This window comes from Anas platyrhynchos, chromosome 37 (assembly GCF_047663525.1).
Source record: "Anas platyrhynchos isolate ZD024472 breed Pekin duck chromosome 37, IASCAAS_PekinDuck_T2T, whole genome shotgun sequence".
Taxonomy (NCBI): Eukaryota; Metazoa; Chordata; class Aves; order Anseriformes; family Anatidae; genus Anas; species Anas platyrhynchos.
Genome location: NC_092625.1, coordinates 4571480 through 4593244, shown reverse-complemented (window position 1 = coordinate 4593244; position 21765 = coordinate 4571480). Strand labels below are relative to the sequence as shown.

General features: G+C 60.7%; 1 protein-coding gene across 1 annotated transcript; it reads left to right on the top strand.

Annotated features, from left to right (window-relative positions):
- The first annotated feature begins 385 nt into the window (after window positions 1–385).
- Window positions 386–21536, top strand: LOC113841045 (latent-transforming growth factor beta-binding protein 4-like). The gene is given in 24 exon segments (XM_072032245.1): window positions 386–740; window positions 842–910; window positions 1009–1131; window positions 2245–2409; window positions 2639–2785; window positions 2872–3071; window positions 3174–3378; window positions 4106–4234; window positions 4841–4966; window positions 5045–5170; window positions 5654–5773; window positions 5846–5971; window positions 6054–6179; window positions 6827–6949; window positions 7033–7164; window positions 14909–15037; window positions 15117–15332; window positions 15335–15439; window positions 16474–16539; window positions 17046–17174; window positions 18764–18913; window positions 20063–20215; window positions 20918–21302; window positions 21396–21536. Coding segments are annotated over 23 exon segments (3456 nt in total). The 5' UTR covers window positions 386–406; the 3' UTR covers window positions 21175–21302; window positions 21396–21536.
- The last annotated feature ends 229 nt before the right edge of the window (window positions 21537–21765 follow it).

Sequence of the window (21765 nt, the reverse complement as noted above, 5' to 3'; positions counted from 1 at the left end):
GGGGACATTGGGGTGGGGACATTGGGGTGGGGACATTGGGATGGGATGGGGACATTGGGGTGGGGATGGGGACATGGGGATGGGGACATTGGGGTGGGGACATTGGGATGGGGATGGGGACATTGGGGTGGGGATGGGGACATGGGGATGGGGACATTGGGGTGGGGATGGGGACATGGGGATGGGGACATTGGGGTGGGGACATTGGGGTGGGGACATTGGGATGGGATGGGGACATTGGGGTGGGGATGGGGACATGGGGATGGGGACATTGGGATGGGGACATGGGGATGGGGATGGGGACATTGGGGTGGGGATGGGGACATGGGGATGGGGACATTGGGGTGGGGACATTGGGGTGGGGACATTGGGATGGGGATGGGGACATTGGGGTGGGGATGGGGACATGGGGATGGGGACATTGGGATGGGGATGGGGACATGGGGATGGGGACATTGGGGTGGGGACATGGGGATGGCACCGTGAGCACGGGGAGGTGGCCGAGGATGTGGGGCTGGGGACGTGGTGGGGACACGGAGGGGGACCTGGGGATCCAGGTGGGGACAAGGGGACCTGGGGGGGGACATGGGGACACGGGGGGGGTCCCGGCGCCCCCCGACCCCCCCGCCCCGTGCAGTGCAGCTCGCCCCTGCCCGGTCTGCGCACCCAGGACGTCTGCTGCCGGGGGGCCGGCGTGGCCTGGGGGGTGCACGAGTGCCAGCCCTGCGACGCCAACCCCCGTAAGGCAGCGGGGGTTTTTTTGGGGTTATGGGGTTGGGGGGGGTTCTGCGGTGTGGGGGGGGGGCTCACTTTGTCCCCCCCTACCCCCCCCCATTTGCAGCGAACCCCCCCGCCGTGGGGCAGCACCCCTGCCCCAAAGGTTTCCGCCGCGCCAACGGCTCCTGCGTGGGTGAGTTTGGGGAGATTTATTTTTGGGGGGGTTAAAAGGGGATGGGGGGGGTTTTGGGGTGCTGACCCCCACCCTGTGTGTGTGCGTCCCCCCCCCAGATGTGGATGAGTGCCAGGAGGGGGGGTTCTGCAAGAATGGGCTCTGCACCAACACCCGGGGCAGCTTCGCCTGCCTCTGCCACGAGGGCTTCATCCTGGACTCGTCCCGGAGCAGCTGCATCTGTGGGATCGGGATCGGGATGGGATTGGGGGTGGGGTTGGGGGTGGGGTTGGGGTTGGGGCTGGGATTGGGGTTGGGGTTGGGATTGGGATTGGGGTTGGGATCGGGATGGGATTGGGGGTGGGATTGGGATTGGGATTGGAGGTGAGGTTTGGGTTGGGGTTGAGATTGGGTTTGGGGTTGGGGGTGGGGTTGGGGTTGGGGGTGGGATTAGGGATGAGGTTGGGGTTGGGATTATGGGTGGGGTTGGGATTGGGATTGGGATTGGGGTTGGGGCTGGGGTAGGGGTTGGGATTGGGGGTGAGGTTGGGGTTGGGATTGGGATTGGGATTGGGATTGGGGTTGGGATTGGGATTGGGATTGGGATTGGGATTGGGATTGGGATTGGGGCAGGGGCAGGGGCTGGGGCTGGGGCTGGGATTGGGATTGGAATTGGAATTGGGGTTGGGGTTGAGGTTGGGGCAAGGCCTGGAATTGTGGTAGGGATTGGGATTGGGGTTGGAATTGGGATTAGGGTTGGGATTGGGATTGTGGTTGGGATGTGGATGGGGATGGGGTGAGGAGGGAGTAGGGGTTGGGATTGGAGTTGGAGTTGGGATTGGGAGGGGATGGGGATGGGATGGGGATGGGGGTGGTCTGAAATGGGATTGGGATTGGGATTGGGATTGGGATTGGGAGGGGATAGGGAAGGGAAGAGGAAGGGGAAAGGATTGGGGTGGGATGGGGATGGAGTAGGGAACAGGATGAAATGGGATTGGGGTTAGGACCAGGACTAGGACTGGGATTGGGATTGGGATTGGGATTGGGGTTTTGGGGTTGGGATTGGAATTGGGGTTGGGATTGGGATTGGGGTTAGGACCAGGACTAGGACTGGGATTGGGATTGGGATTGGGATTGGAATTGGGGTTGGGATTGGAATTGGGGTTGGGATTGGGATTGGGGTTAGGACCAGGACTAGGACTGGGATTGGGATTGGGATTGGGATTGGAATTGGGGTTGGGATTGGAATTGGGGTTGGGATTGGAATTGGGGTTAGGACCAGGACTAGGACTGGGATTGGGATTGGGATTGGGATTAGGGTGACCGGTACCACCCCCCCGCCCCCCCCCCCCCAGCCCACCAGGTGATCTCGGAGGCGCGGGGGCCGTGTTACCGCGTGCTGCAGGAGGGGCGCTGCGCGCTGCCCACCCTGCGCAACATCACCCGCCAGATCTGCTGCTGCAGCCGCGTGGGCAAGGCCTGGGGGCCGGCGTGCCAGCGCTGCCCCCCCTTCGGCTCCGGTGAGCCCCCCCGGGACCCCCCAAACCCCTTGGGATCCCCCCAAAAAAAACCCTTTAGGGCGGACCCCCCCAAAAAAAAACAAAAACCCTTTGGGGAGCCTCCGTTTCATGGGATTTGCACCCAAAGCCACGGGCTCACCCTTTGGAGGGGTTTTTTTTTGGGGGGAGGGGGGTAATTTTTTTTGGGGGGGGTCCATTTTGACACCCCCTCCCCCCCCTTCAATTGCAGAGGGGTTCAAGGAGATCTGCCCCGCCGGCCCCGGCTACCACTACTCGGCCTCCGACCTGCGCTACAACACCCGCTACCTGGGCCAGGACCTGCCCCGTGTCCCCCTGGGGCGTCCCCGTGTCCCCTCCCCAGCTGGGACCGCCGCCCGTGAGCCCCTTGTCCCCCCCGCTTTGTCCCCCCCCACCCCCCCCGGCTGCCAGGACCCCCCCTCACCCCATTGCTCTGCCCCACAGCTCGCTGGCGCCCCGGTCGGCCGCCCCCCAGCAGGTCACCGCCTGTCCCCGAGGTGCCACCGCGGGTCCCCAGGGTGCCACAACGCGTCCCCGAGGTGCCACCATGCGTCCCACACGTGCCACCGCGTGTCCCCGAGGTGCCACCACGGGTCCCCGATGTGCCACCACGTGTCCCCGAGGTGCCACAACGCATCCCCGAGGTACCACCACGTGTCCCCGAGGTGTCACCACATGTCCCTGATGTGCCACCACGTGTCCCTGAGGCACCACCGCATGTCCCTGAGGTGCCACATGTCCCCAAGGTTCCACAGCGGGTCCCTGAGGCGCCACAACGTGTCCCCGAGGTGCCACCAGACGTCCCCGAGGTGCCACAACGCGTCCCCGAGGTGCCACCGCGCATCCCCGAGGTGCCACCACCAGCCCCCGAGGTTGTCATCGTGCCTCGACCCACCCTGGGGCTGCTGGGACCCCTCCCCACGCCACCCGGCCCGGAGGGTCCGGCACCAGGTAGGGCTGGGGCACTTGTGCACGGCTGCACACGTGTGTGCACCGTTGCACGCATGCATGGTTGCAGATGTGCGCAGGGTTGCACTGTGTGCAGCTGTGTGCGTGCATTTTATTTTATTTTTTGCACGTGTGGTTACGCTCTGCGCCGTTGCACATACACATCTCAGCACAGGCGTGCAAGGTCACACGTGTGTGCATGTGGCTGTGCACTTGTGCATGGTTGCATGCTTGCATGGCTGCATGTGTGCAGTTGCATGTGCACATGTGCTCAGTTACATGTGCAAGCAGTTATGTGTGCAATTTGCATTTATTCAGTCTCATTTGTGCACAGTTATAGGCGTGCACAGTTACACACGTGCGTGTTACACGTGTGCACACCATTGCAGGCTTGCCCAGCTGCATGCAGCTGCAGTAGCACGTGTGCATCTCATGCATGCACAGCTAAATATATTGTGCACGTGTGCACGGTTTGCATGCATGACTATTTGCACACGTGTGCACGGCTACATGCATGCCTGCTTACACACGTGTGCACAATGCCTACTTACACACGCCTACACGTGTGCATGTGTCCTGTATGCCTATTTGCACACATGTCCACAGTTGCATGCATGCTTGATTGCGCACACGTGCACAGTGTGCATGCGTGCATGTTTGCACAGGTGTGCACAGCTGCACGCCTGCCCGTTTGCACACACATGTGTTACTCACGTGTGCCCGCTTGCAGCCGCCGGCAGCGTGTGCGAGCGGAACCCGCGGATCTGCGGCCCCGGGCGCTGCGTCCCGCGCCAGGGCGGCTACACCTGCCTGTGCCACCCCGGCTTCTGGCTCAGCACCCAGGGCACCCACTGCATCGGTGAGCGGCGCCCGGCCCCTCCCTGGGCACCCATGTCCCCGTGCACCCACCTCCCCCTGCACTCATTTCCCCGTGCGCCCATTTCCCTGTGCACCCACCTCCCTGTGCACCTGTTTCCCCATGCACCCACCTCCCCATGCACTCACCCGTTTCCCCGTGCACCTATTTCCCCGTGCAGCCACCCATTTCCTCATGCACCCATTTCCTCACGCACCCATTTCCTTCTGCACCCATTTCCCCATGCGCCCACCTCCCCATGCACCCACCTATTTCCCCATGCACCCACCTCCTCATGTACCCACCCATTTCTCCGTGCACCCATTTCCCCATCTATCCACTTCCTTGTGCACCCACCTCCCCGTGCACCCACCTCTCCAAGCCCCAATTTCCCCCTGCCCCCATTTCCCCATGCACCCGTTTCCCCACGCACCCACCCATCTCTCCATGCCCCCACCTCCCCGTGCCCCCATTTCCCCCTGCCCCCATTTCCCCGCGCACCCACCTCCCCACTCCCCTCTCCCCCTTCCCTCCCACCCACCTCTCCATCCGTCCCCGCTCCTGTCCGTCCGTCTGTCCCCATTGCCGTCCGTCCCCCCGCCTGCCCAGACGTGGACGAGTGCCGGCGCAGCCCCCGGCCCTGCGCCCCCGGCCGCTGCGAGAACACGGTGGGGAGCTTCCGCTGCGTCTGCGGCCCCGGCTACCGGCCCGGCCCCGGCGGCACCGACTGCCAAGGTCAGCAGGGACGGGGGGGGGACAGAGGGGGACAATGGGGACAACGGGGATGGGGCTGAGGTGGCCGTGTCCCCGTAGATGTGGATGAATGCGCCCAGAGCCCCTCGCCCTGCGCCCAGAGCCGCTGCGAGAACTTGCCCGGTGGCTACCGCTGCGTCTGCCCGGCCGGCTACCAGGCCAGCACGCCCACGGGACAGTGCCAGGGTGAGCGGGGACACCGGGCTGTGGGGACACTGGGTGTGGGGACACCGGGGTGTGGGGACACCAAGGGTATGGGGACACCAAGGGTATGGGGACACCATCTGCGTGTTCAACACCCATGGGGTCATCGTTCATGGGGTCACCATCCATTGGGTCACCATCCATGGGGTCACCGTGCCATAACGCCACCATCCAAGAACTCAACATCTATGGGGTCAGCAGCCATGGGGTCACCATGCCATAGTGTTGCCATCCACGGGGTTAAACATCCATGGTGAACCCATCCATAACCTCCCAATACGTGGTGTCCCCATGCGTGGTGTCCCCATCCATGGTGTCCCCATCCATGGTGAACCCATCCATAACCTCCCAATACGTGGTGTCCCCATCTGTGGTGTCCCCATCCGTGGTGTCCCCGTCCGTGGTGCCACCACCCACGCCCTCCCCGCGGTGCCACCACCGCCGCCCCCTCTCCGTGCCGCGCAGACATCGACGAGTGCGAGAACCACCTGGCCTGCCCCGGCCAGGAGTGCGCCAACACGCCGGGCTCCTTCCAGTGCCGGCCGTGCCGCGACGGCTTCGAGCTGCGCCACGGGCGCTGCGCAGGTACCCGCGTCCCCCCACGTCCCCCCTGTCCCCCCGAGGGGGGGGCCAACCCTTAATTGTGCCACCCCCTAGACGTGGACGAGTGCGCCACGGGCTCGCCCTGCGGTCCCCACGGCCGCTGCAGTAACACCGAGGGCTCCTTCCACTGCCAGTGCCGGCGCGGATACCGGGTGGGTGCCGGCGGCGCGCCATGCGCGGGTGAGTGGTGGGGGTGGCGTGGGGATGGTGCCGTGTCCCCCCCACACCCGACGGCCCCCCCACGGCCCCCATCTGCCCACAGATGTCAACGAGTGCCTGGAGGGCGACTTCTGCTTCCCCCACGGCGAGTGCCTCAACACCGAGGGCTCCTACAGCTGCCTCTGCGCCCAGGGCTATGCCAGCACCCCCGAGGGCACCGCATGCGTTGGTCAGAGCCCGGCATGGTCCCGGTCCCTGTCCCTGTCCCTGTCCCTGTCCCCGTCCCCATACCCATCCCGGTCCCATTGCAGTCCCCATTCTCATTGTGGTTTCTATTCCAGTTGCGGTTTTTTAGTCCCAGTTAATCTACTCAGTCCCATCCCCGTGCCTATCCATGTCCCCATCCAATCCCAATCCTATCCCCATCCCAATCCCATCCCCATCCTATCCCATCCCAATGTCTCTCCCTGTCCCCATCCCATCCCACCCCAATCCCAACCCCCATCCCATCTCTGTCTCCATCCCATCCCCATTCCCACCCCAGTCCCCATCCCCATCCCAATCCCATCCCCATCCCACCCCAATCCCATCCCCATCCTACCCTTTTTCCACCCCAATCCCAATCCCACCCCAATCCCATCCCATCCCTTTTCCACCCCATCCCCATTTCCATCCCAATCCCAATCCCACCCCAGTCCCATCCCATCCCACCCCACCCCTCCACCACCCACCCACGCATCCGGGTACCACGGGGTGCCACCAGCCCCTTGTGTCCCCCTCTTTCCCCGTATCCCCCCTGCCCCCGTGTCCCCCCGCTGTACCCACGTCCACCCCGTGCCCATGTCCCCCCCGTCCTCACCCCGTGTCCCCCCCCAGACGTGGACGAGTGCCAGCGCAGGGACGTGTGCCGGGGCGGCCGCTGCGCCAACACCGACGGCGCCTTCGAGTGCCACTGCCCCGCCGGCTTCCGCACCGACGCCGAGCGGGCCCAGTGCCATGGTGAGGGGCTGGGGGGTTGGGGGGGGGGATTTTGGGTGCCCCCCACCCTGGGGCTGGCGGCGAGGGTGGCCCTGTCCCCGCAGATGTGGACGAGTGCCAGGAGCACGGGGCCGAGTTGTGTGGGGCTGAGCGCTGCAAGAACTTGCCCGGATCCTACCGCTGCGTGCCCCCCTGCCAGCCCGGCTACCGGCCCCAGGACGGCGGGGGGTGTGAGGGTACGGGGCCATGGGGACGGGGACAGGGCCATGGGGATGGGGATGGGGCCATGGGGACGGGGATGAGGCCATGGGGATGGGGACGGGGCCATGGGGATGGGGATGGGGCCATGGGGACGGGGATGAGGCCATGGGGATGGGGACGGGGCCATGGGGATGGGGATGGGGCCATGGGGACGGGGATGAGGCCATGGGGATGGGGACGGGGCCATGGGGATGGGGATGGGGCCATGGGGACGGGGATGGGGCCATGGGGATGGGGATGGGGCCATGGGAACGGGGACGGGGCCATGGGGATGGGGATGGGGCCATGGGGACGGGGATGGGGCCATGGGGATGGGGATGGGGCCATGGGAACGGGGATGGGGCCATGGGAACGGGGATGGGGCCATGGGGATGGGGATGGGGCCATGGGGATGGGGACAGGGCCATGGGGACGGGGATGGGGCCATGGGGACGGGGATGGGGCCATGGGGACAGGGACTGGGGCACGGGGATGGGGATGGGGGTACGGAGAGGCTGAGGGGACCCTGCCCTAGGGGACAGTGGGGACACCACTATGGGGTTTAGGGGCAGGGGGATTTCTCCATGGGGTTAGGAGGGTGTGTTGGGTCTGTCTGAGCTGGAGTCACCTTTTCCCTGCAGCAGCCCGCACAGTGCTGTGCTCTGCACTCGTAGCTGGAACAGCACTGATATCACTCCAGTGTTGTGTCTATTGCTGCGTAGTGCTGGCACAGCATCAGGACTCCTAAGCCCCCAAGAGCCAGCAGGCTGGGGGTGGGCAAGTGATGGGGAGGGGACATTGCCGGGGCAGCTGACCTAAACCAACCAAAGGGATATTCCATAACACCTGATGTCACACTCAGCAATAAAAGGGGGGGCTCTCGTGGGGGAGGGGGCTGTTCCTCCTGAACAACCACTACGCGTTTGAGGCCCTGCTTCCCAGGACGTGGCCGAACACCGCTCGCTGATGGGAAGTAGAGAGTAATTTTTTTCTCTCTCTCTGTGCTTCCGCGCGGACTGATTGTTTCTTTTGTATCTGTTTCTCCTTCCCATTCCCTTTCCCTTTAATTAAACCTTTCTCATCTCAAACCTCGAGTTCTCTGTGTTGTATTTTCTCCCCCTCCTTCTGAGGAGAGGGGGAGTGAGAGAGCGGTTGTGGTGGAGCTTGGCTGCCCACTTGAGTAAAACCACCACAGTCCTTTTTGGCGCCCAACGTGGGGCTCGAGGGTTGAGATAACAATAGCATTGATTGAAGTATTTACAACTAACATATCGATAGTCATAATGTTCGGTTTTCTGGCAATACTTTTCTGTGTGGATATGTTGTATGTAGCCTACTCTCTGTTTTCTTTTTTCCTTTACATCCGATCGGAGAAAGTGTTGAAGTCTGTGCTTGTTTTCTTTATCGTGTCGTGCTGTAACATACTGGCCTTCAGTTTTGTTTGGTATTCAGGCCCGGCATGGTTATCCTCCTGGTCTCCTGGAGATTATCTTATTGAAAATATTAAGAATTACAGCGCCTTCTTTTTTGCCCCTAGCAGTCAATCAGTGAATAATATCGGGTGTGGTGCCTTCTACTTTTCTCCCTGTGGGCTAATTACAGCAGCCTTTCAGTATCTTGGATACCCTTGGTCAGATATTATCCTCCTATTACTAGGTTTTGTGTTTGTCTTCTTCCCCAAGGTAAAGCAATTTATTAAGAATATTATCCAAGGACCTGTCCCCAGACAAAGTTGTGGGTGGCAAGGTGTGTGGGGGGATTTGGGCAGGTACCTATCACGGTTTTCTCCTCCAATGGTTCTAAATTTCACCCCTGAACAAGTACAAAATCCAAGGAAACTGGTACAATGTTTGAAAGACGTATGCCCTGACCCTGGCAATACTAGAGAACTCCACCAGATTGCTGCACTCTGCTGGGGTCTGGCTTACGCCTATCAAATATCAATTAACATTGCCCAGCACCCTCAAGGGAATAGGGAGGTTCTTGAATTTGACGATGAGACAGCACAAACTGTGACCACCCTAGAGGACCGACCATCTATGGTATCAGTCGCCCCTGTAGTAAAGACGAAACAGTGGAAACGGAGATCAGGTCGTTTAGTACGGGAAGAAGCTCCTCCTACAGATGAGGGAGAAGAAGAAAAGGCAAGCAGCTCTAAAGCAGCGTTATCATGGCAACATCACAAAGGAGAGACTGAAATCATAGATGAATCAGAAACTACTCGGTCTCTATCCTTGAGTGAGCTGCGAGAACTACGAAAAGACTTCAGTCGCCATCCAGGTGAGCACATCCTCACCTGGCTGCTTCGATGCTGGGATAGTGGGGCCAATACCCAACAGCTAGAAGGCAATGAAGCCAAGCAGCTGGGATCCCTTTCCAGAGAACGGCTCATTGATAGAGTAATTGGAAGAGAGGCACAAGTTATCAGCCTCTGGAGGCGAATCCTAACAGCTGTGAAAGAAAGGTATCCCCATAAAGAGGATATTGTCTACCAAGTAAACAAATGGACCACTATGGATCAGGGCCTCCAGCAGCTGCGGGAATTAGCTGTGCTGGAGATGATTTATAGTGATTTAAATAATGCCCAGACACCTACAGACCCCGATGAAGTTCAATGCACAACATCCATGTGGCGGAAGTTTGTACGGGCGGCACCCCTAACACATGCCAGCACACTGGCAGTAATGGGTTGGGATGAGGGGATGGGGCCAACTGTGGACACCGTGTCCAATCAACTTCATAAATATGAAGAAAATCTCTCTGCCCCAGTACGGGGCTGCATTTCAGCTGTGGAGAAATTGTCCCAACGGCTAGATGAACACATAGCTTCGTCCTCACCTAAACAAAAAAATCTTTCGGCCATCAAGCGCCAGCAGTCCCCGGCTCAAACAAGGGAGAATCCAGGACGCACACCGCGAGGTACCTTGTGGTTTTATTTACATGACCATGGGGAAGATATGAGGAAGTGGGATGGTGAACCGACCTCGGCCCTAGCTGCTCGGGTACGTGAACTACGGAAAGATACAGCAGCAACAAAGAGGGCCCCTAAGAGGATTGCTGCTCCAGTTTCTGTTGAACAGTCCCCCAGAGGCAGTAGAAGGAATAGTATTACTCCTGACCCTGACGAAGAGACTTCTGCTTCACATTTGGAAGAATTAATTGATAGATACTCCGACCAAGACTAGTGGGGCCCTGCCTCTGGCCAGGTAGAGGAGAGGGACAACCGGATTTACTGGACTGTGTGGATTCGATGGCCTGGCACACCGGAACCGCAAAAATATAAAGCTTTAGTGGACACAGGCGCACAGTGTACCCTAATGCCATCAGGCCACCAAGGGGCAGAACCCATCTCTATCTCTGGAGTGACGGGGGGATCCCAAGAGCTAACCATATTGGAAGCTGAAGTGAGTCTAACTGGGAAGGAGTGGCAAAAGCACCCCATCGTGACTGGCCCAGAGGCTCCGTGCATCCTCGGCATAGACTACCTCAGGAAAGGATACTTCAAGGATCCAAAAGGGTACCGGTGGGCTTTTGGCATAGCTGCCTTGAGCACAGAGAAGATTAAGCAGCTGTCTACCCTGCCTGGTCTCTCACAAGACCCTTCTGCTGTAGGACTGCTGAGGATTGAGGAACAGCAAGTGCCAATTGCGACTACAACTGTGCACCGGCGGCAATATCGCACCAACCGAGACTCCCTGATTCCTATCCATGAGTTAGTTCACCATCTGGAGAGCCAAGGAGTGATCAGCAAGACTCATTCACCTTTTAACAGTCCTATATGGCCAGTGCGAAAGTCCAATGGCGAGTGGAGGCTAACAGTGGACTATCGGGGCCTGAATGAAGTCACACCACCACTAAGTGCAGCAGTGCCAGGCATGCTAGAACTCCAGTACGAACTAGAGTCAAAGGCAGCCAAGTGGTATGCTACAATCGATATTGCTAATGCATTTTTCTCTATCCCTCTAGCAGCAGCATGCAGGCCACAATTTGCTTTCACTTGGAGGGGCATTCAGTATACTTGGAATCGACTGCCCCAGGGGTGGAAACACAGCCCTACCATTTGCCATGGACTGATCCAGACGACACTGGAACAGGGGAACGCTCCTGAACACCTGCAGTACATCGATGATATCATTGTATGGGGTAATACAGCAGAAGAAGTTTTTGAGAAAGGGAAGAAAATAATTCAAATTCTCTTGAAAGCTGGCTTTGCCATTAAACAGAATAAGGTCAAAGGACCTGCACAGGAAATCCAGTTCTTGGGGGTAAAATGGCAGGATGGACGTCGCCACATTCCAACGGATGTGATCAACAAAATAACAGTTATGTCTCCGCCAACTAGCAAAAAAGAAACACAAGCTTTCCTAGGTCTTGTGGGATTTTGGAGAATGCATGTGCCCGGTTATAGTCAGCTTGTGAGTCCTCTATATCGAGTAACTCGGAAGAGGAACTCGTTTGAGTGGGGCCCTGAGCAACAACAGGCCTTTGAACAACTCAAACAAGAAATAGCTCGTGCAGTAGCCCTTGGGCCTGTCCGTACTGGACCAGCTGTGCAAAACATACTGTACACTGCAGCTGGGGAGCATGGGCTCACCTGGAGCCTCTGGCAGAAGACCCCAGGAGAAACTCGAGGCCGACCTTTGGGGTTCTGGAGCCGGGGCTATCGAGGATCAGAAGCCAATTACACCCCAACTGAAAAGGAAATATTAACAGCATATGAGGGGATTCGAGCCGCTTCAGAAGTTGTTGGTACAGAAGCACAACTTCTCTTGGCCCCACGGCTACCTGTGTTACATTGGATGTTCAAAGAGAAAATCCCCACTACACATCATGCAACCGATGCTACGTGGAGTAAATGGGTAGCGTTAATTACACAGCGGGCTCGAATGGGAAAACCCAACCGCCCAGGAATCCTGGAAGAGATTATGGACTGGCCAGAGGGCAGGGATTTCGGAGCACCAACAGAAGAAGTAACTCGTCCTGAAGAGGCACCACCATACAATGAGTTGCCAGAAGACAGAAAGCAGTATGCGTTGTTTACTGACGGATCCTGCCGTGTGGTAGGGAGCCATCGGAAGTGGAAAGCTGCTGTGTGGAGTCCCACACGACAAGTTGTGGAGGCCATGGAAGGGGAAGGTGAGTCGAGTCAGTATGCAGAAGTGAAAGCTATACAACTGGCCCTAGAAATTGCTGAAAGAGAAAAGTGGCCGGTACTATATCTCTATACTGACTCATGGATGGTGGCAAATGCGCTGTGGGGGTGGCTGCAACAATGGAAACAGAACAACTGGCAGCGCAGAGGTAAACCTATCTGGGCTGCTACCCTGTGGCAAGATATTGCTGCTCGGGTAGAAAACCTGGCTGTAAAGGTACGTCATGTAGATGCCCATATGCCTAAGAATCGTGCTACCGAAGAACATCAGAACAATGAAGAAGTAGACAGAGCTTCAAAAATTGAAATAGCTCAGGTGGACCTGGACTGGGGACGTAAGGGTGAGCTGTTTGTAGCTCGATGGGCCCATGAAACATCAGGACATCTGGGGAGGGATGCCACTTACAGATGGGCTCGTGATCGAGGGGTGGACCTGACCATTGAGGCCATCACACAGGTTACCCATCAGTGTGAGACCTGTGCTGCAATCAAACGAGCCATGAGGGTAAAGTCTCCCTGGAATAGAGGGAGATGGCTTGGATTTCGTTATGGTGAGGCCTGGCAGATTGACTACATCGGACCACTTCCACAAACCCGCCAAGGTAAACGTTACATACTCACCATGGTAGAAGCAACTACTGGGTGGCTGGAAACATATCCAGTAAACCATGCCACGGCCCGAAACACTATCTTGGGCCTGGAAAGACAAGTGTTGTGGCGACATGGTACACCAGAAAGAATTGAGTCCGACAATGGGAGTCACTTCCGAAATAATTTGATCACTTCCTGGGCCAAGAGACATGGCATTGAATGGGTGTACCACATCCCTTATCACCCACAAGCCTCTGGGAAGGTTGAGAGGTACAATGGACTGTTAAAAACTATGCTGCGAGCATTGGGTGCTGGGACATGGAAACATTGGGATATAAATCTACCAGAGGCCACTTGGCTAGTTAACAACAGGGGGTCTGAAAGCCGTCCTGGTCCTGCTAAAACAAAACCCCTACACACTGTGGGAGAAGCTAAAGTCCCTGTAGTGCATGTGGGGAAGTGGATGGGGAAGGCAGTGTGGGTTGCCCCTGCCATGGGAAAAGGCAAACCCACTCGTGGGATTGTCTTTGCCCAAGGACCAGGGTACACCTGGTGGGTAATGCAGAAAGATGAGGATATCAAGTGTGTGCCACAAGGAGATTTAACACTGGGAGAAAATTAATCTGTTATCCAAGTTATGTGTTGTAGGAGGACACTGCAGAACCAATGACAGGTCAACTTTGCAAGGAACCGGGCAAGTGCAACAGTGATGTGAGCTAAGCTGGTGCTCGTGTCAAGAAAACCAACTTCGCATGTCCTGAGTGACCACTTTAACAGATGAAGCTGAAACCATCAACAGTTTTTATGAGCATTTTGGGAAAAGACCTATAGAATAAAGAGAAGTACAGACATAAAAATGCTTCAATGGACAGAAAACAATGGTGATGAGAACATCTATATACTAAACTGTACCTGACTGTGACACAAATGTTATGGAATAAGGGGTGGAAGTTGTGTTGGGTCTGTCTGAGCTGGAGTCACCTTTTCCCTGCAGCAGCCCGCACAGTGCTGTGCTCTGCACTCGTAGCTGGAACAGCACTGATATCACTCCAGTGTTGTGTCTATTGCTGCGTAGTGCTGGCACAGCATCAGGACTCCTAAGCCCCCAAGAGCCAGCAGGCTGGGGGTGGGCAAGTGATGGGGAGGGGACATTGCCGGGGCAGCTGACCTAAACCAACCAAAGGGATATTCCATAACACCTGATGTCACACTCAGCAATAAAAGGGGGGGCTCTCGTGGGGGAGGGGGCTGTTCCTCCTGAACAACCACTACGCGTTTGAGGCCCTGCTTCCCAGGACGTGGCCGAACACCGCTCGCTGATGGGAAGTAGAGAGTAATTTTTTTCTCTCTCTCTGTGCTTCCGCGCGGACTGATTGTTTCTTTTGTATCTGTTTCTCCTTCCCATTCCCTTTCCCTTTAATTAAACCTTTCTCATCTCAAACCTCGAGTTCTCTGTGTTGTATTTTCTCCCCCTCCTTCTGAGGAGAGGGGGAGTGAGAGAGCGGTTGTGGTGGAGCTTGGCTGCCCACTTGAGTAAAACCACCACAGAGGGGGACGGACAGCAGGGGCCATGGCATGGGGGACATCAGGGACAAGCCAATGGGGCACAATAGGGACAAAGCTATGGGGGACATGGAAAAAACAACGGGGATGCTGGGGACAAGCCAATGGGGTCGAGATGCAGGGGGACTTCTCTATGGGGTCAGGATGGGGATGGGCAGCAGGGGACATCAGGGACAACACCACGGGAGATAATGGGGACAAAACGATGGGGGACATTGGGGACAAGCCAATGGGGCCACTGGGGACAAGCCAATGGGGTCGAGGTGCAGGGGGGCTTCTCCATGGGGTCAGGATGGAGACGGAGAGCAGGGACCATCGGGGGACAGTGGGGACCCCCCCATGGGGCTGAGCTTTTGGGGGACGGCTCCACGCTCCCCCCCCCAATGTCCCCACCGCCCCCTCCCCCCAAAAAAACGTCACCTCCCCGCTTGCAGACGAGGACGAGTGCGCCGAGGGGGGGTCCCGCTGCAGCCCCCACGCCGCCTGCCACAACCTCCCCGGCTCCTTCCAGTGCGCCTGCCACCAGGGCTACGAGGCCGCCCGGCACGGCCACCACTGCCAGGGTACGGGGACAGCGGGGACAGCAGGGGGGGGACACCCAGAGTGACACTGAGCCCCCCCCCCTTCGTGTTTCCCCCCCAGACGTGGACGAGTGCGCGACGCTGCCGGGGGTGTGCGGGGCGGCGCGCTGCGAGAACGTGGACGGCTCCTTCCTCTGCCTCTGCCCCGACGGGGGGCACGAGTTCGATCCGGTGACGGGGACGTGCGGGGGACCCCCCCCAGCGACCCCACTCCTCCGGCCCCCCCCGGAGCCATGGAAGCCCCCCCGGGCTTGGCGGCATGCTTCAGCCCCGCCTGCGGGGTGCTGGCGCCCAACGTCAGCCGGCAGCAGTGCTGCTGCAGCGTGGGGGGCGCCTGGGGGGTCCGCTGCCCCCCCCCGAGGCCGTGCCCCACGCCTGGAACCGGTGGGGACATGGGGACACTATGGGGGGGGGAGGGGATTGGGGATGGCGTGGGGTGGGAAGGGATTGGGGTGGGAGTGGGATTGGGGATGGGGATTGGGATTGGGGATGGGGATGGGGATTGAGGATGGGATTGGGGATGGAATTGGGGATGGGATTGGGGATGGGGATGGGGATGGGATTGGGGATGGGATTGGGGATGGGATTGGGGATGGGGATGGGGATGGGGATGGGATTGGGGATGGGGGATTGGGATTGGGATTGGGGATGGGGATGGGGACGGGGATGGGATTGGGGATGGGGATGGGGATGGGATTGGGGATGGGATTGGGGATGGGGATGGGGATGGGGATGGGGATTGGGGATGGGGGATTGAGATTGGGATTGGGGATGGGATTGGGGATGGGGATGGGGATGGGGATGGGGATTGGGGATGGGGGATTGGGATTGGGATTGGGGATGGGATTGGGGATGGGGATGGGATTGGGGATGGGGATGGGGATGGGATTGGGGATGGGATTGGGGATGGGGATGGGGATGGGATTGGGGATGGAATTGGGGATGGGGATGGGGATGGGGATGGGGATTGGGGATGGGGGATTGGGATTGGGATGGGAAGGGATGGGGATAGGACTGGGATGGGATGGGATTGGGATGGAGATAGGATTAGGATTGGGATGGGATTGGGATAGGATTGGGGGGGTGGAGATGGAATTGGGATGGGGTTGGTGATGGGATTGAGATAGATTGGGATTGGGACTGGGATGGAATGGGGATGGGATGGGGATGGGATGAGGATGGGACTGGGATTGGGGTGGGAAGGGATTGGGATGGGTTTGGGGTGGTGATGGGATTTGGGATGGGGATGGGGATGGGATTGTAAAGGGATTGGGATTGGGGTGGGTATTGCCAGGGATTAGGACTGGGATGGGATGGGATTGGGATCGGGGTGTGGATGGGGACAGGGATGGGCTGGGGATGGGGTCAGGATGGTGCCAAGGTGCAGGGGGGGTGACACCTCTGTCCTCCCCCCCAAGCCGAGCACCGAGCCCTCTGCCCCCACGGGACCGGCCAGACCATGGGGCCCCAGGGCTCAGCAGCAGGTCAGTGCGGCCGCGGGGGGGGCACAGCGATGGGGCCCCCCCCATTTGGGGCTCCCTCCGTTTAGGGACTCCCCCCCCTACTCAGGGGCTCCCCCCTGTATTTAGCGGTTCCCCAATGTTGGGGATGCCCCCCCATTTTGGGGATGCCACCCCTGTTTTGGGGCTCCCCCATTTATGGGATGCCCCCCGTTTTGGGGACTCACCCCCCCTAATTTGGGAATGGCCCCCATTTGGGGGAGGAATGGCCCCCATTTGGGGGACTCACCCCTCCCATTTTGGGGATGTCCCCATTTTTCAGGGTGCCCCCTCAATTTGGGGATGCCCCCCCTATTTTGTGGGGTTACGCCCCTCCCCTTTTGGGTGCATCCCGCCTATTTTGGGGCAATACCCCCCCTATTTTGGGGTTCCCCTCCTATATAGGGGCTCCCCCGTTTCGGGGGTGCCCCCCCCAATTCCGAGGACCCTCCCCCTGACGTCGCCCCCCCCCTTACCCCCTTACCCCCCAGATGTGGACGAGTGCCGGGTGTTCGCGCCGCAGCTGTGCCGGGGGGGGGTCTGCATCAACGCCGCCCCCGGCTTCAGCTGCTACTGCCCCAGCGGCTACTACTACGAGCAGGAGCACCTGCAGTGCGTGGGTGAGCACCCAGCACCCCCAGCACCCCCCCAGCACCCCCCCAGCACCCCCAGCACCCTGACCTCAGCACCCCCAGCACCCTACTTGTGCCCTGGGTGCACCCTGCCTGCACCCTGAGCACCCTACTTGCATCCTGAGCACCCTGAGCACCCTGCCTGCACCCTGAGAGCACCCTACTTGCACCCTGACTGCACCCTAAGAGCACCCTGTGCACCCCGAGCACCCTACTTGCACCTTGAGCACCCTGCCCTCAGCACCCTGAGCACCCTGCCAGCACCCCCAGCACCCCCAGCACCCCCAGCACCCTGACCTCAGCACCCTAATTGTGCCCTGGGTGCACCCTGCCTGCACCCTGAGCACCCTGAGCACCCTAATTGTGCCCTGAGTGCACCCTGAGCACCCTCTTTGCACCCTGAGCACCCGACTTGTGCCCTGACTGCACCCTGAGTGCGCCCTACCTGCACCCTGAGCACCCTAATTGTGCCCTGAGTGCGCCCTACTTGCACCCTGCCTGCACCCTACTTGCACCCTGAGAGCACCCTGAGCACCCAGCCAGCACGCTGAGCTCCCTACCTGCACCCTGAGCACACAACCTGTACCCAGAAAGCACCCTAAGAGCACCCTGGCTGCACCCTGAGCACCCTCTTTGCACCCTGAGCACCCAACTTGTGCCCTGCCAGCACCCTACCTGCACCCTGAGCACCCTGCCTGCACCCAGCCAGCACCCTGAGCACCCAACTTGCATCCTGAGCACCCTGAGCGTGCCCTGTCTGCACCCTGAGCACCCAACTTATGCCCTGAGTGCGCTCTACCTGCACCCTGAGCACCCTAATTGTGCTCTGAGTGCACCCTGGCTGCACCCTGAGCACCCTCTTTGCACCCTGAGCACCCAACTTGTGCCCTGAGTGCGCTCTACCTGCACCCTGAGCACCCTACTTACACCCCGCCAGCACCCTGAGCACCCTGCCTGCACCCAGCTCACACCCTGAGAGCACCCTGCCCACACCCTTCCAGCACCCAGCCAGCACCCTGAGCACCCTACTTGCACCCTGCCTGCACCCTGAGCACCCTGCCAGCACCCAGCCAGCACCCTGAGCACCCAACTTATGCCCTGAGTGCACCCTACTTGCACCCTGAGCACCCTCTTTGCACCCTGAGCACCCAACTTGTGCCCTGAGTGCGCTCTACCTGCACCCTGAGCACCCTACTTGCACCCTGACTGCACCCTGAGCACCCTGCCTGCACCCAGCTCACACCCTGAGCACCCTGCCCACACCCTTCCAGCACCCAGCCAGCACCCTGAGCACCCTGAGCGTGCCCTACCTGCACCCTGAGCACCCTAATTGTGCTCTGAGTGCACCCTCCCTGCACAATACCTGCACCCTGAGCACCCAACTTGTGCCCTGAGTGCACCCTCCCTGCACCCTCAGCACCCTGCCTGCACCCTGTCTGCACCCCGAGCACCCTACTCGCACCCCAAGCACCCTGCCCTCAGCCCCCCGAGCACCCTTCCAGCCCCCCGAGCCCCCTTCCAGCCCCCCCCCCCCGTTCCCCCCACCCCCTTGCCGACCACCACCGCCCCCCCCCCAGATAACGACGAGTGCCAGGACGAGGACGCGGAGCCGTGCATCGGGGGCCGCTGCGTCAACACGGTGGGCTCCTACTTCTGCTCCTGCGCCCCCCCCCTGGTGCTGGACGGCTCCCAGCGCCGCTGCATCACCAACGACACCCGCGCCATGGGTGAGGCCACCCCCTGTCACCCCCCCCGTGTCACCGTCACCCCCCCCGTGTCGCCCTGTCCCCACGTGTCCCCATATCCCTGCCCTATGTCCCCGTGGCCCCCCATCCCCGTGTCCCGGCACTGTCCCCTGATGCCCCCCCCGTGGCCCCATGTCCCACATCCTGATGTCCCACGTCACCGTGTCCCCACGTCCTGTGTCCCCATACCCCCATGGCGCTGTATCCCCCATGTCCCCAAATCCCCGTGTCCCCGTGTCCCCATGTCCCACGTCGCCTCCCCTTGTCCCACATCCCCCTGTCCCACGTCACCATATCCCCGTGTCCCCGTGTCCCCATGTCCCACATCCCCCTGTCCCACGTCACCGTGTCCCCGTGTCCCCATGTCCCCATGTCCCACATCCCTTCATCCCAGTGTCCCCCATTGTCTCCCCACATCCCACATCACCTCCCCATGTCCCCACCTCACTGTGTCCCCATGTCCCCGTGTCCCCATGTCCCCATGTCCCCGTGTCCCCATGTCCCTGTGTCCCCGTGTCCCCATATCCCCACGTCCCCGTGTCCCCATGTCCCCATGTCACTGTGTCCACATGTCCCTGTGTCCCATATCCCCATGTCCCCGTGTCCCTCTGTCCCCATGTCCCCCGTTGCCTCCCCACGTCTCACGCTGCCTCTCCGTGTCCCCACACCCCCCGTCACCATATCCCCATGTCCCATGTCCCCATGTCCCTGTATCCCTGTGTCCCCGTGTCCCCATACCCCACGTCCCCATGTCCCACGTCCCTTTATCCCAGTGTCCCCTGTTGTCTCCCCACATCCCACGTCACCTCCCCATGTCCCCATGTCCCCGCATCTCACATCCCCATGTCCCCATGTCCCACGTCCCCATGTCCCCGTGTCTCCATGTCCCCATGTCCCTGTGTCCCCATGTCCCCCGTTGCCTCCCCACGTCCCACGCCACCTCCCCATGTCTCCACGTCCCCCTGTCCCCATGTCCCCATGTCCCCTGTCCCCACATTACCATGTCCCCATGTCCCTGTGTCCCATATCCCCATGCCCCACGCCCCACATCCCCATGTCCCCATATCCCCCGCCGCCTCCCCGCCTCCCCACGCCCCCCGTCACCGTGTCCCCGTGTCCCCCCGTCCCCAGAGGAGGACCCGGCCGTGTGCTGGCAGGAGGTCGGCCCCGACCTGGTGTGCGGGCGCCCGCGGCTGGACCGGCAGGCGACCTACACCGAGTGCTGCTGCCTCTACGGCGAGGCCTGGGGCATGGACTGCGCCCTGTGCCCCGCGCGACACTCAGGTGCCACCGCCGTGTCCCCGATGGCCCCGTGTCCCCACATCCCCATGTCCCCGTGTCCCCTACGTCCCCATGTCCCCGTGTCCCCATGTCCCCACGTCCCTATGACCCCACAGCCACGTGGCCCCATAGCCTCATGTTGCCATGCACCCCTGTCCCCTACGGCCCCTTGTCCCCATGTCCCCGTGTCCCCTTGTCCCCATGTCCCCATGTCCCTAAGGCCCTATAGCCTCACATCCCTGTGTCCCCATGTCCCCCCATGTCCCTGTCCCCCCCCCCATGCCCACGTCCCCATGCCCCCTCCCATGCCCACGACCCCCCCATCCCCTATACCCATGTCCCCATGTCCCCATGTCCCCAAGACCCCACACAGGGGGACCCCCACCCTGCCCCCCTCCTACCCCAGCAATAGGGACCCCCCCCAGACCCCCATAATGGGGACCCCATGGGCACCCCCCAGAGTGGGTCCCCCTTAGACACCCCCCCCATGATTGGGACCCCTTGGACCCCCCCCATAACAGGGACCCCTTTGCCCCCCCCAATAATGGGAACCCCTCCCACCACCCCACAACGCCCCCCCCCTAATGGAGACCCCTTGGGCACCCCCCATATAACAGTGCCCCCCCCACCTCTTTACACCCCCCCCCTTAGCATCCCCAATTTTTAGGACCCCACCCCCATTTTTTTTCTCTCCCCCCCCCCCAGATGACTTCGAGTTCCTCTGCAACGTCCTGCGCCCCCCCGGCCCGGGGCTGGGCCCCCCCTACGAATACGGCCCCGAATACCCCCCCCACTACGGGCTGCCCTACGGCCCCCTCCCCTTTGGGGGTCCGGGCCCCCGCCTGCCCCCCCCGGGGCTGCGCGCCGACTACGACCCCTATGGGCTGGGGGGGGGGCTACGACCCCCGCGGGGACGCCCTTTATGCCGCCCCCCCCCGCTACGAGGACTTGGAGGATTTTGAGGGGTCCCGCCGGGGCCCCCCCCGCTCCTCCCGGCCCCGCAGCCCCCCCAGCGCCCCCCAGGACCCCCCCCCGTGGCTCTTCCAGCCCCACGGCGTGGCCGAGCGGCCGGGGCGAGCCAGCGAGGACGGTGAGTTTGGGGGGGAGGGGGGGATTGAGGGGTTTTGGGGGGGGATTTTGTTTTTTTTATGGGGAGGGGGCTGACGGGGACCCCCCCCCGCAGACCCCCGGGACGAGGCGCTGCCGCCGGAGCTGTGCGGGGTGCTGAGCGGCTGCGAGCACGGGCGCTGCATGCGGGTGCCCCAGGGCTTCACCTGCGCCTGCGACCCCGGCTACCGGCTGGACGCGGCACGCGTGGCCTGCGTGGGTGAGACACGGCCTAATCCCGGCCTAATCCGGCCTAATCCGGCCTAATCCGGCCTAGTCCCGGCCTAGTCCCGGCATAATCCCGGCCTGATCCCGGCATAATCCCGGCATAATCCCGGCCTAATCCGGCCTAATCCGGCCTAGTCCCGGCATAATCCTGGCATAATACGGCCTAATCCGTCCTAATCCATCCTAATCCGTCCTAATCCGGCCTAATCCGGCCTAAT